This window comes from Ranitomeya imitator, chromosome 1 (genome assembly GCF_032444005.1).
Source record: "Ranitomeya imitator isolate aRanImi1 chromosome 1, aRanImi1.pri, whole genome shotgun sequence".
Taxonomy (NCBI): domain Eukaryota; kingdom Metazoa; phylum Chordata; class Amphibia; order Anura; family Dendrobatidae; genus Ranitomeya; species Ranitomeya imitator.
The window spans coordinates 432,641,339-432,656,929 of NC_091282.1; the positions used below are offsets into that span (position 1 = coordinate 432,641,339).

A 15,591-nucleotide genomic window follows, 5' to 3' on the forward strand; every position below is an offset into this window, starting at 1 on the left:
TTGATCAGTCCTCCTGCCACTTCTATATTGATCAGTCCTCCTGATACCTCTATATTGATCAGTCCTCCTGACACTTCTATATTGATCAGTCCTCCTGACACTTCTGTATTGATCAGTCCTCCTGACACTTCTATATTGATCAGTCCTCCTGATCTATATATATAATTGTCTAAGGGTTTTCCCGTCTGTCTGTCTGTCTGTCTGTCTAGGAAATCCCGCGTCTCTGATTGGTCGAGGCCGCCAGGCCTCGACCAATCAGCGACGGGCACAGCGACGATGATGTCATAAAGGACGTAGAAATCCCACGTTTCTGATTCAGCGACGGGCACAGTATCGACGTAGATGTCATAATGGTTGCCATGGCGACGATAATGTCATAAAGATTGCTTCGATTAATCAGGGACGGGAACAGTCTGACGCATTAGGCCTCGACCAATCAGCAACGGGCACAGCGACGATGATGTCATAATGGTTGCCATGGCGACGATGATGTCATAAAGGTTGCCTCGACCAATCAGCGACGGGCACAGTCTGCCGCGAATTCTGGAATCATCATTGTCCATATATTACAGGGACATGCATATTCTAGAATATGGCGACGATATAATGGCGACGATGATGTCATAAAGGACGTAGACATCTCACGTTTCTGATTCAGCGACGGGCACAGTATCGACGTAGATGTCATAATGGTTGCCATGGCGACGATGATGTCATAAAGGTTGCCTCGACCAATCAGCGACGGGCACAGTGTGCCGCGAATTCTGGAATCATCATTGTCCATATACTACGGGGACATGCATATTCTAGAATACCCGATGCGTTAGAATCGGGCCACAATCTAGTCTATGTATATAATTGTCTAAGGGTTTTTCTGTCTGTCTGTCTGTCTGTCTGTCCTGGAAATCCCGCGTCTCTGATTGGTCGAGGCCGCCAGGCCTCGACCAATCAGCAACGGGCACAGCGACGATGATGTCATAATGGTTGCCATGGCGACGATGATGTCATAAAGGTTGCCTCGACCAATCAGCAACGGGCACAGTCTGCCGCGAATTCTGGAATCATCATTGTCCATATATTACAGGGACATGCATATTCTAGAATACCCGATGCGTTAGAATCGGGCCACAATCTAGTGGATAATAAAAGGGTCGGCATTCAAGAAGACATCCATGGGGAAGAGGTCCAGAAAACCATGAAGAGGGACAATAAAAAGGCCTTATCGAGAGAAGGCCATATGAAAGAGGCCAATGAGACAGTGACTGGAGGTACGATTGTGTTCTTTCTGGTAACTATGACAATTACTGAATTGATTGTAAGCTCAAATCATTAATGTATCTTCGTTATAATATTGTACATTTGTGCTACTTGTTTTATCAATTTAATACTGTTCATTTGATTGTAGGTATGAAACCTTCTTTCGGTACACTTTTGTTGGTGTTTTTGCTTTGCTAACTATTCAGACTACTTAGGGATACTGCTATTATGCAGCAGTCTTGTAGTATGGTATTGTATGCTTGGTATTGTCAATAATATTTCTTAAATATTGATGTGCAGTATCCGTATCATTAATATTTATATTGTTATAGGTAATACTATTTCTTACATATTGACTTCCCAAAAAAAGCAAAAATCTTTATTTCATTTTTTTTACCTTGTATTGCTCAAATGCTTGTCTTCTCTCCTCTGGATCCACTGTGACTGTTAGAAATTGAGCTGGTTTCAAGGAAACGTTGCTAGAGATAACATTACTACTATAAGCAGATATTTTAGTTGAGTATTTTTCTTCAGCAGTGTACATTTGTCTCAGCCCTGTTTCTTGTATGACCTAAAAGAAATGATAGACTAATTATTGATCGCTATATGTTTCATTGATCCTATTAGCTGACTGGCATAATATGTTTCTTGCCCATATGTCTTATAGAACAAACCTTTCCCTATAATATGCTGCCATTACACAAGTTCTTTTTTAGCAAAAAGAAAATTACCTTACCAGCTTCTTCATATAGAAGAAAAAGTTTTGCCTTCAACCCCACAGTCCATGAGTACCTGTGACGGATGATTGCAAAGAGAAATATGTAAAGGAGATATATCGATCACAGATGAATTCCCAGTTTTTTTCTGAGTATTACCATTGGTTCCTTCCAGTTTTCTATCCAATAAAGTGTTGCTGGCCAAAATATGGAAGCATTGCTAAATTCTTAGTAGACCAAAGATCAGTTGTAAGGGATTAATCCATCTTTTACATTCATGGCATATCCAGAAGTGCTCCGCTAAAACCCAGAGTTCCATGTAGTGCACCACATATTTATTAACCCCTTCACCCCGAAGCCTGTTTTGACCTTCCTGACAGGGCCAATTTTTACAATTCTGGCCACTGTCACTTTATGAGGTCATAACTCTGGAACGCTTCAATGGATCCCACCGATTTGGAGACGGTTTTCTCATGACATATTGTACTTCCTGATGTTGGTAAAAATGTCTTTGATAGGACTTGCATTTGTGAAAAAAAAAAAAAAAGGAAATTTGGCGAAAATTTTGCAATTTTCAAACTTTTAAATTTTATGCCCTTAAATCAGTCATATCGCACAAAATAGTTAATAAATAACATTTCCCACATGTCTACTTTACATCAGCACAATTTTTGAAACAATTGTTTTTGTTAGGCAATTATAATGGTTAAAAGTTGACCAGCGATTTCTCATTTTTACAACAAAATTTGCAAAACCAGGGTTTTTTTTTAGGGACCACATCACATTTGAAGTTAATTTGAGGGGCCTATATGACAGAAAATACCCAAAAGTGACACCAATCTAAAAACTGCACCCCTCAAGGTACTCAAAACCACAGTCAAGAATTTTATTAACCCTTCAGATGCTTCCCAGGAATTTTTGGAACGTGAAAGGAAAAAAAAACATTTTTTCTTGCACAAAAATTTTCCTTTAGACCTAATTTTTTTTTTACTATTGCAAGGCTAGCAGGAGAAAATGGACCATACAATTTGTTGTGCAATTTCTCCTGAGTATGCAGATACCCCATATGTGGGGGAAATCTACTGTTTGGGCACATGACAGGGCTCAGAAGGGAAGGAGTATTTTTTTACAATGTTTACTGAAGGGGTTAACTAATGGGACAGTTTTATAGAGCGGGTTGTTACAGATGCGACAATACCAAATATGTGTACTTTTATTTTATTTTTTTTTTATTTACTTGAATAATGTATTTATTGGAAAAATATTTTTTCTTTCTTTAGTTAGGGATTTCTTTAATTAGGAACTGATAGGCAGGGAAGGAGGCATGGCTGCGCCTGCTCCCAGCAGGCGCCCACAAGCCACCTTCCCTGCAGGACCCCGCAGCCAACTTGGACATCCATCAGGACAACGAAATAGCATTGCGTTGCCGTGCACGAAGCGGATTCCCTGTGCGATGCTTCTCTATAGCGCTGTCACTACTAACAGCGGCATCAGAGGGGTTAAATGCCCACGATCTGTGCTAGCACCGATCGTGGGCATTGCTGCAGGGTGTCCGCTCTGACACAGAGCTGAACCCCGCACATGACCGCCGTGGCGCTCAGCGTGAGGCTGCGCAATAGTGTCGCAGTACATATACTGCTGTTTGCGGGAATGCAACTCCTGCAGAGAAGTATACAGCTCTGGCAAATATTAAGAGATCACTGCAAAATGTTCAGTTTATCTAGTTTTTCTCTTTATAGGTATATTTTTGAGTAAAATGTAAAAATTGTTATTTTAGTCTATAAACTTCTGACAACGTCTCCGAATTTCCAAGGAATAAATTTTGCTTTTTTTTTCCCCAAAGAAAAATGGTCAAAAAACAAAACAAAACAGTGCTTTCAGACCTCAAATAATGCAAAGAAAACAAGTTCATAATCATTTAGAAACAACAATACTAATGTTTTAACTCAGGAAGAGTTCAGAAATCAATAGTGTGTGGAATAACCATGATTTTTAATCACAGCTTTCATGCGTCTTGGCATGCTTTCCACCAGTCTTTCACACTGCTTCTGGCGCAAAAATGTAAGCAGTTCTTCTTTGTTTGATGGCTTGTGACTATCCATCATCCTCTGGATTACATTCCAGAGGTTTTCAATGGGGTTCAGGTCTGGAGATTGGGCTGCCCATGACAGGGTTTTGATGTGGTGCTCTCTTAATTTTTGCCAGAGCTGTATGTACGGCGCAAGTCGGGAAGGGATTAAAGGAGTTATCCACCACTTTGACAACTCAGTCTCAATCCCTATGTTCCCCTCCCCCAGTAAAATGATAACACCTATACTCAAGACTGGTGCCATTCCAGTGGTGTCGGCACCGGCTATCGGGCCATTGTGATGCGATCCCTGCGGCAATCAGTCCTGGCTTCATTTTCATTCTTTGGGTAAATCAGACATGTGGAACAAGTGAAAGAGCAGCCGCAACCCTCACTTCCTCTGAATGTCAATTATGTTTGAAGGCGAGTCAAGCCAGTGCTAATTAACCACAGGAACCCCGGAGAATCAGAGGCGGGTATAGGTGCTATTTTTACGGGGGAAAAACAGTGATCGAGAAATAGTTGTTCAAGTAGTGAACAACCCCTTTAAGCTCAATGAGAAAATAAAGTGGTCACATGACAAAAAACTAAGGTCCGATTTATTGAAAGTCTTGTGTAAATGATTATGATGGGCCTATGACCCCAAATGAGCAGGCTTACACTCTCAATCAGGCCTACACTGAGCCTCTCCTTTTGGTGAAGCCCACAAATATCAGTAATTTATAGAATATCCTATGGATTTCCTATCAATAAAAACATTTTCTTCACAAATACATTTTCAGTATTTTACCTAGAAGATTATTGTTGGAACCTTTAGTAAAACCTTGATGCCAGTTTACTCACTTTTTCAATCATATGCCTGGTCTTTTCTGTTCCCACAGGTACATTATGAACCATATATTGGGATACCAAGTAATTCATCACTGGATATGGAGCATCAAATAATTCCCTTAAGTAAGAGAAAAAGCCAAATCGCCTGCAAAAAAACAATTAGAAACAATTATTTTTTTGCCCAAAGAATAAAGAAGCACTCCTAACAACGTTTTATTCCTCTTAATTTATTGCAGTCATCAAATTATATAGCACTGTATACTTACAATTGCTCATGTGTCCTTTTACCCAGCCAATTTGCTTTTCTCTACTTTACTTCGAAACAGGAAGAAAAAAGCAGTGGTGTAGAGTCCAATTAAGTGGGAGACTACTTTCACAGTGGTTCTCCGCCTTCCAAAACGTAAGCCACGAGCTGGATTTCAATATGGTCATGTAGACTGGAGTTGTCAAGAATTTAGGATTTGAATGTGTGATACATGCCTTGCCTCTCTAGACTTAAATTACATTATCAGCATCCTTCATACTAGATACAGGCCACATTCTTCAGACTATCAGTAATTATTGACAGTACCTCCGGACCGCTCTCTCTATGTTATAAGAGCTATATCTCCTGCATTAGTGCTAGCAGCGCTTGCCTTTTCTATCCTTAACTACACGCTGGGCACTGGTTAATTACAGTATATGGGCGATACACATAGGTGTTGCTACGGCTCTGCTCAATGCTAGTTCACACTGCATTAGCAGCCGCCCGTTCAGCACATACGCTAACAGGCTGCGGTAACGCAAGTGCCGGCGTTTGCATCGCACTAGCGCAGATAGAGCAGCTGCTAGCTCTGTATGCGCTAGCAGTGACGGACCCGGAAACACCGGGTCCGTCACTCAATGACGGCACATCCCTAGTGCACACCCATTGTGGGCGTGCGCTAGCGATGCATCCGACATTGCAGTCAATGGCGGCCGTAACGGACTATGTTACACCGCGTTTATGCCGCGGTGTAACGTAGTCCGTCTAACAGACACCATTGACGCAGTGTGAACCCAGTACTCATTAGGTTTACTACCTATGCCTCCCATCATGTCTTGTGCTCTATAGCATTATGCATTGCTCCCAGGTTACATTTTTCTTCCCTGTGGACCTGCATTATTCAGTATCTCTTTCTGCTAATTACCCAATGCATCATTAGTTTTGAGTCTTTAATTCATATCTAAGGAGTTACTTTCATTATGATAATTAAATAATTTAATTATGATAATTCTAGAGATCTTTGTTACATAAAACAATGTAATTGTTCTATCTCCATGTATTACCTCATGCTCTGCAGCATTTCTTTTGGTAATACATGTATTATTGCGCACTGCATATATTGTACAGCACAATTATGTATGGAAGGTCTCCCCCTCTTCTTACCTTGTATCCCTCTTTATAAACTACGTGAGAGACCCAGGAAGGAACAAATTCAATCCTGTGATCGGCTCATGCCATTATAGTCTGTACCATATATTTTTGTGCTTACTTCACAATAAACAACTTGCAAAACCTTAGAGGTGGATTATTCTGTTTTTTTAATAACTCTCAGCAGCACATCGTCTGTGTAAATGGGTGATGTGCTGCCAATAATAAGGTATACTTTGGGCACGGAACAATCCGGTCATTGAGTGTTCCGTGGGCACAAAATGTGGTCAGACACTAAGCATGCCATTAAACGACCACCAATCGGCTTGAACGCAGTTTAATGGCAGTAATTGTGAAGTAAAACCCCAGCATTAAAGCTATATAAACAGCAAAAATAAACCCCTGGTAACTTACTGTAATTCATAGATTGGCTTTTGTGGGTTATTATTTGCAACGGACTCCTGAGGTGAGCAAACTGCATTAACTCTTAATCTCTGGTTGTCACGTACCTGAACGTAGTTAAAAAACATGAAATAAAAAAATATTTAGACTGTCAATCTTAGTCTTGTGTGCAAAAACAAAGAACAACAATTTACAACACATATATACACACATACATATATATACAGTGGCATGTTTTAAAAGTTTGGGTACCCCTGGTCAAAATTACTTTTATTGTGAACAGTTAAAGATGTTTTTCTACGAACAAAAGTTCATTTTAAATCAACAGATTTTGCAATAATAACATCCACGATTGGATGTGTTTAAATAAAATGTTCCTGTGCGGAGATAATCTTATAAATGTGCCCCTGCTGTGTACTGTGTAATGTCTGTCTAAGGGTACCGTCACACAGTGCAATTTTCATCGCTACGACGGTACGATCCGTGACGCTCCAGCATCGTAACAATATCGCTCCATCGTCGTAGACTGCTGTCACACTTTGCAATCTACGACGCTGGAGCGATAATTTCATGACGTATGTGCGATGTAGAAGCCGTTGGTTACTATGCGCACATCGTATACGATATATGTTACACCATGCGATCATGCCGCCACAGCGGGACACTAGACGACGAAAGAAAGTTTCAAACGATCTGCTACGACGTACGATTCTCAGCGGGGTCCCTGATCGCAGGAGCGTGTCAGACACTGCGATCTCGTAACTATATCGCTCGAACGTCACGAATCGTGCCGTCGTAGCGATCAAAATTGCACTGTGTGACGGTACCCTAACCGTGCAGGAACATGGTCTGATCATATCACAGCTCCTGGGCAGAGGAGGAAGCAAAAGAAAGTATACAGACAGGACAGCATGGCATCACAGCTGATTCTTTTTGTACAGTAAAACATTTCCCTGCCTGTTTTTAAAGAATGTTTTACTTCAAAGAAAGAATCATTTGTGATCCCCTGCTGTAATATCTGGATAGTTTTTTCCCCTGCCCAGGAGCTGTGGTATGACACGGCCATTATACAGTACACAGCAGGGGCACATTTATAAGATTATCTCAGCACAGGGACATTTACAGTAATTTAAATACATCCAATTGTGGAAATTATTATTCCAAGATTTATTGATTAAAATTAACTTTTCATGGGTAAACAAGTTGAAGATATGATCTCTAAAGGGCCTACAGTTAAAGATTACACATTTCCTTTGTATTTTAGGCAAAAAAAATGTATAATATACACACACAAACTTTCATCTTTTACAATTAAAAAATTACAAAAAGTAAAATGGGCCGATGCTAAAGTTTGGGCACCCTGCATGGTTAGTACCTAGAACCATAATGATCATGCAGCAAATGTGGGTATAAATATCAAGAAGTGTTTATAACAATGCAGAATCAAATTAAATACTTCATTTCAAAATATAGAAGAAGCACTAGTGAAACGTGCGTTGGGGTTACGAGAGGCAGCATGCAACCGGCATTTACATGTCAGCTTAACTTACACAGGTAATATGTACATTTCATAGCTTGCCAAGCAATGTTAATACCTGCAATCGTACTCTTCATTTCACGTTATCATTTCTGTGATTAGCCATCTACTAGGGAGAATTCTCCCACAGCGGTATCTATCGACATATGCTGTGCATTGTATATATTTTGCATCCCCCTAAACATTCACTGTATCTGCATGATTTACTGTTCCCAGACGCCAAGGATCATATTGATGATTTAATACACATTTGTGTCCAAACATTCAACTTGCGTTATTTATCCCTGTGAGGATTGCAATTGTTCACACTCACCTGTTCTCACTGACGTCAGGAAATAACTGTCTTTCATGCAGATATCAGGATATTATAGTACAGTATGGATATTCAATTGTATGCATACAAGATCTATTTCAATGTATGATGGGTTAACACCGATATAATTATGATTCATGCTTAGTCATACAGTTGTGCTCAAATGTTTACATACCCAGGCAGAATTTTCGCTTTCTTGGCCTTTTTTCTGAGAAACTTTTTCTCCACTCATGATTAGTGGTTGGGTGAAGCCAATTACTATCAAAATACTGTGCTTTTTATTTTTAACCCCTTAATGACCACCAACAGTCATTTAAGAGAATAGCCTCCCCATACAGGTGACAATCCAGCAGCTGCCGGCTGACAGCTGACAACTTGCTGCATCAGCCAGGATCAGTGTTTGCAAAACTGTTTAACCCCATAGATGCTGCTGTCAATAGTGACTACATCATATAAATGGTTAACAGAGTGTGGGGGCTTCTTCTTTATCCCAATCAGTGCCCTCAGATCATGACTGTGTAGCCCTGATGCTTGCCATGGCAATTCATGACGAAAAAGCGGATTTAGAGTCGGACGGCTGTTGTAGTCTGTACAGAAGTTGCGGCATTTAAGTAGTAAAAATACACTTTTGCATTCCTATCATGCCACTTTGCATTAATTCCTGAAAATCACCTGAAGGGTTAATAAACTACCTGACAGCAGTTTTCAAGGTGTCGAGGGGGGATGTTTTTAAAATGGTATCACTTTTGGGGGGTGTGTGTGTGTGTGTGTATATATATATATATATATATATATATATATATATATATATTACTAGATTGTGGCCCGACTCTAACGCATCGGGTATTCTAGAATATGCATGTCCCCATAGTATATGGACAGTGATGATTCCAGAATTCGCGGCAGACTGTGCCCGTCGCTGATTGGTCGAGGCAACCTTTATGACATCATCGTCGCCATGGCAACCATTATGACATCTCCGTCGATACTGTGCCCGTCGCTGAATCAGAAATGTGGGATTTCTACGTCCTTTATGACATCATTGTCGCTGTGCCCGTCGCTGATTGGTCGAGGCCTGGCGACCTCGACCAATCAGAAACGTGGGATTTCTACGTCCTTTATGACATCATCGTCGCTGTGCCCGTTGCTGATTGGTCGAGGCCTGGCGGCCTCGACCAATCAGAGACGCGGGATTTCTACGTCAATGCTGTGCCGGTCTCTGATTGGTCGAGGCCTGGCGGCCTCGACCAATCAGAGAGCAGGGATTTCCAGGACAGAAAGACAGACAGACAGACGGAAAAACCCTTAGACAATTATATATATAGATATACACACACACACACATATATATATATTTTTATATATATATATATATATATATATATATATACATACATAATTGTTTAAGGGGTACGTCTGTCCTTCTGTCACGGTTATTCGTTCGCTGATTGGTCTCGGCAGCTGCCTGTCATGGCTGCCGTGACCAGTCAGCGATGGCCACAGTCTGATTAGTTCCTCCCCTACTCCCCTGCACTCACTGCCCGGCGCCAGCTCCGTAATCCCCTCCACTCACCGCTCACACAGGGTTAATGGCAGCCGTAACGGCCCGCGGTGTAACGCGCTCCGTTACCGCTGCTATTAACCCTGTGTGTCCCCAACTATTTACTGTCGATGCTGCCAATGCGGCATCAATAGTAAAAATGTCATGTTAAAAATAATTGAAAAAAAAACAAACAAAAAAAAACCTGCTTATACTCAACCTCCGCGGCCTTTCTCGCTCCTCTCCAAGCTCCTGGGACCGCTCCATTGCAAGCGGCAGCTTCCGCTCCCGTCCCAGGGCTGGTGTGCGACAAGGACCTGCCGTGACGTCATGGTCGGTCATGTAACCGCGACGTCATCATAGGTCCTGCTCACACGAGCCCTGGGACGGGACCGCAAGCTGCCGCTTGCAATGGAGCGGTCCCGGGAGCGTGGAGAGGAGCGAGAAAGGCGGTGGATGGTAAGTATAGCAGGACTTCAACGGGCTATAGGTGAGTATACCGTATGTTTATTTTTTTTTAAGTCTCTATACTACGTGGCTCTGTGCTGGGCAATATACTACGTGACTGCGCAATATACTACGTGGCTCTGCTATATACTATGTGGCTGAGCAATATACCGTAGTACGTGGGCTGTGCTATATACTATGTGGCTGGGCAATATACTACGTGGCTCTGCTATATACTATGTGGCTGGGCAATACGTGACTGGGCAATATACTACGTGGCTCTGAGCTGTATACTACGTGACTGGGCAATATACTACGTGGACATGCATATTCTAGGATACCCGATGCGTTAGAATCGGGCCACCATCTAGTATATATATATATATATATATATATATATATATATATATATATATATATATCTATCTATATATATATATATATATCTATATATATAATTGTCTAAGGGTTTTTCCGTCTGTCTGTCTGTCTGTCTGTCCTGGAAATCCCGCCTCTCTGATTGGTCGAGGCCGCCAGGCCTCGACCAATCAGAGACCGGCACAGCATCGATGTAGAAATCCCGTGTCTCTGATTGGTCGAGGCCGCCAGGCCTCGACCAATCAGCGACGGGCACAGCGACGATGATGTCATAAAGGACGTAGACATCTCACGTTTCTGATTCAGCGACGGGCACAGTATCGACGTAGATGTCATAATGGTTGCCATGGCGACGATGATGTCATAAAGGTTGCCTCGACCAATCAGCGACGGGCACAGTCTGCCTCGAATTCTGGAATCATCATTGTCTATATACTACGGGGACATGCATATTCTAGAATACCCGATGCGTTAGAATCGGGCCACAATCTAGTCTATATATATAATTGCCTAAGGGTTTTTCCATCTGTCTGTCTTTCTGTCTGTCTGTCCTGGAAATCCCCCTGGCGGCCTCGACCAATCAGCAACGTGCACAGCGACGATGATGTCATAAAGGACGTAGAAATCCCACGTTTCTGATTCAGCGACGGGCACAGTATCGACGTAGATGTCATAATGGTTGCCATGGCGACGATGATGTCATAAAGGTTGCCTCGACCAATCAGCGACGGGCACAATCTGCCACGAATTCTGGAATCATCATTGTCAATATATCACGGGGACATGCATATTCTAGAATACTCGGTCTGTCCTGGAAATCCCGCGTCTCTGATTGGTCGAGGCCACACAGGCCTCGACCAATCAGCAACGGGCACAGCGATGATGAGGTCATAAAGGACTTAGAAATCCCACATTTCTGATTCAGCGACGGGCACAGTATCGACGTAGATGTCATAATGGTTGCCATGGCGACGATGATGTCATAAAGGTTGCCTCGACCAATCAGCGACGGGCACAGTCTGCCGCGACTTCTGGAATCATCATTGTCCATATACTACGGGGACATGCATATTCTAGAAAACCCGATGCGTTAGAATCGGGCCACAATCTAGCATAGATATAGATAGATAGATATATATATCTATCTATCTATAAGAATTAAATTTTGCAAATTTCCTTGAAGAAAAATTGAAAATTGCAGCTACATTTTTAAACCTCCTAAAATGTTAACAAAATAAAAGAACATTTTACAAATGGTGTTGGTGTAAAGCAGGCATGGGGGAAATGTTATTTATTAATGTTTTGCTGTGGTATGACTATCTGGATTAATGGGATAATCATTCAAAGTTTAAAAATTGCTAATTTTTTTTACATTTTTCTCAAGTTTCTGATATTTTTTTTTTTTATATAAATAAACAAAACATATCGACCTAAATTTACCATTATCATAAAGTATAATGTGTCACGAAAAAACAATCTCAAAATCACTGGGATTTGTTGAAGCATTCCAGAGTTATTACCACATAAAGTGACACTGGTCCGGTTTGAAAAATTTGGCTCAGTCACTAAAGGGTTAAATCATAATGAATACCCAAAACATTCAAATGACCCTGATCAAAAGTTTACATACCCCATTTCTTAATACGGTGTATTACCCCCTCTAATATCAATGCTTAAAGTCTTTTGTGGTAGTTGTGGATGAGGTTGTTTATTTTCTCAGATGGTAAAGCTGCCCACTCAGGTGTTAGCTACCCGTCTGTCTAGTGTCATTACTAACCTTGTGCATCCGGATCAGTCTGGTTTTATGCCTGACAGATCTACAGCGGTTAATCTGCGGAGGCTGCATATGAACCTGCAGCTGAAGTCTGACAATTGTGGCCGAAGGGTTATTGCATCCTTGGACGCCCATAAGGCGTTTGACAGTGTGGAGTGGGGATATCTCTGGCGGGTGTTGAAATGTATGGGTATTGGCCCGCAATTTGTGGCGTGGACTCAACTGTTATATTCACTACCAACAGCTAGAATTAGAGTGAATGGGGAACTTTCTCAGCCTATAAAGCTGGCCAGAGGTACGAGGCAGGGTTGCCCACTGTCGCCCCTTCTGTTTGCCTTAGCTGTGGAGCCATTGGCCGCCAAGATCCGACAGTCGGATGAAGTCCCTGGGTTCAGTTATGGGAGTGTTGAGGAGAAGATTGCGTTATATGCAGACGACATCCTACTGTTCCTAGCGGACCCGGATGAAGCCTTGAATGGGGCTATCGAGATCGTTGGGAAATTTGGAGACTTATCGGGATTGAGGATAAACTGGGATAAATCGGTCCTCTTTGAGGTGGATGGGGTGGAGGAGAGCAGAAGTGAGCCATTGGGAGAGGGGCGGCTTAGGGTGGTATCCCTTTTCAGATACCTGGGAATATGGATCTCGATGCCAGTTACAGAGTTTCTGTATAGGAATTTGACACCTCTCGTGGGCGCCCTTAAAGCAAAAGTGGATGCATGGAATAAATTGCACTTATCGGTGGTGGGGAGGGTTAATCTAATTAAAATGGTTCTGATGCCCAAATTACTCTACGTCCTACATAACGCGCCAGTTTGGATTCCACGTGGGAAATTCCGGCAGATTAATGCTCTATTTAGAAGTCTGATATGGGGGAGGCGGTACCCACGTATTCGCCTGGAGACGCTTCAGCGACCCAAGGAAGATGGAGGATTGGCTTTACCCAATCCTGAGTTATACTTTCTTGCAGCCCAGAGCCAGCATTTGAAGGGCTGGGCGCGGGAGGCGTCTGCCAGTGCGGTGCAGCACTTGATGGAGAGGGTGACAGACCGACGACCGGTAGCGCAGTGTCTGGAGGATGGTTCCTTGGGAGTATTGGGGAAATTATACCCAACTATGTTTTTGATATATAAATTATGGACCAGACTGCGACAGATTCGGGGGGTTACGGGGCTGACTAAATTTACACCGATATGGTTTAATAATAATTTGGTTGAGTTTGCGGCCCTTGGAGTGCTGGCGGAGTGGAGGGCCAAAGGAATCCACTTGGTGGCTCAGATAGTTCAACAACGAGGATTAAAGTCCTTTTCGCAGCTGCAAGGGGAGTTTGGACTGAGACCGACTGGGGAGTATCAATATGCTCAGATGAAACATGCTTTTAAAGCTCAAAACAGGGGCGGTGGTGTTGAGATCCAAGAGGACATAGTTCTGGAATACGTGTGTGGGGAAGGGTCCACAAGGGGAGTCATTACCACCCTTTATAAGGACCTTCTACATGCATATTTGTTAGACTTCCCTTTAAAAGCGAGAGCGAAATGGGAAAGAGATTTAGGCCCAATGGAGGATGAAACCTGGGAATCGGTGTTGGAGTCGGTTCCACGAGTGTCGCTGAGCGAGCCGTATAGACTATCGCAGCTGTACATCTTGCACAGAGTCTATAAATCACCGGAAGTGTTGTGCAGAGCGGGGTTGCGTGCTGACTCTGAATGCCCGAGATGTAAGACTGGGAATGCAGGAATATACCACATGATGTGGACATGTCCAAGACTGGTTGCTTTCTGGTTGGTGGTAATGAGCCGTGTGGAAGGGGCGTATAAATGCAGAGTGCCGAGAGATCCGATAGTGTGTATACTAGGATATGTAGAGGAAATTAGAGTGGATAACATCTGGAAGATAGCAATAGCTAGGCTATTATACATGGCAAGGAAGGTAATAGCAAGGAACTGGATCAAGGAGGAGCCGCCTACGAGGGGTGAATTCCTGAATTATGTTAAACATGGTCTCAATCTGGAAAAGGGGGTCTATAAAAGACGTGGGAAAATAGAAACGTTTGACAAAATGTGGTCTCCGTGGCTCGAGCTGGGATGAATAGTTATGGGAAATGGGAGAGTGAGAGCCTCTGAAAGGAAGAGAGTGCCAAAGGAACAAGCGAACATAAGTGAGTCAAATGGCTCAAGGAACCATCAATACTGGTAACAAAAGTATAACTGGGAAGGAGCTGTCAGGGGAGGGGGAGGTTTGGGTATGGTTGGGATTGTTGGGGGTTTGGAAAATGTTAAAATTTTTGTAAAATACTGGACAGTGCATAAATTGTATTGTGCATGTTTGCTTTCAATAAAAAACTATTTAAACAAAAAAAAAAGCTGCACACTCTTCTTTGCAAAAACCATCTGGTTCCTGTAAATTCTGGGCTGTCTAGCATGAACTGTACGCTTGAGATCTCCCTGGAGTAGCTCAATGATATTGAGGTCAGGAGACAGAGATGGCCACGCCAGAACCTTCAATTTGTTCTGGTGTAGCCAATGACAGGTTGTCTTGGCCTTGTGTTTTGGATCGTTGTCATGTTGGAACATCCAAGCACGTCCCATGTGCAGCTTTCGGGCTGATGAGTGAAAATTTGCCTCCAGTATTTGCTGACAACATGCTGCATTCATCTTTCCTTCAACGGTGATCAAGTTTCTTGTGCCTTTGTAGCTCACACATCCCCAAAACATTAGCGATCCACCTCTGTGCATTACAGTAGGAATGGTGTTTGTTTCATCATAGGCCTTGTTGACCTGTCTCCAAAGTAACATTTATGGTTGTGGCTAAAAAGTTCAATTTTGATATCATCACTCCAAAATTACCTTGTTCCAGAAGTTTTGAGGCTTGTCTCTGTGCTGTTTTGTGTATTGTAGGAAAGATAATTTGTGGCATTTGAACAGTAATGGCTTTC

The 15,591-nt window shown here is 42.4% G+C and overlaps 1 protein-coding gene across 1 annotated transcript in view; it reads right to left on the reverse strand.

The window, feature by feature from the left end:
- Positions 1-15,591, reverse strand: part of SMC5 (structural maintenance of chromosomes 5) — a 277,372-nt gene that overhangs the window by 113,842 nt on the left and 147,939 nt on the right. Inside the window, exons 12-14 of the mRNA XM_069763546.1 lie at positions 6,680-6,774; positions 4,885-5,017; positions 1,655-1,828 (exon numbers count right to left, since the gene is read on the reverse strand). Coding sequence (XP_069619647.1) covers positions 1,655-1,828; positions 4,885-5,017; positions 6,680-6,774 — 402 coding nt within the window. The remainder of the gene's footprint in view (positions 1-1,654; positions 1,829-4,884; positions 5,018-6,679; positions 6,775-15,591) is intronic.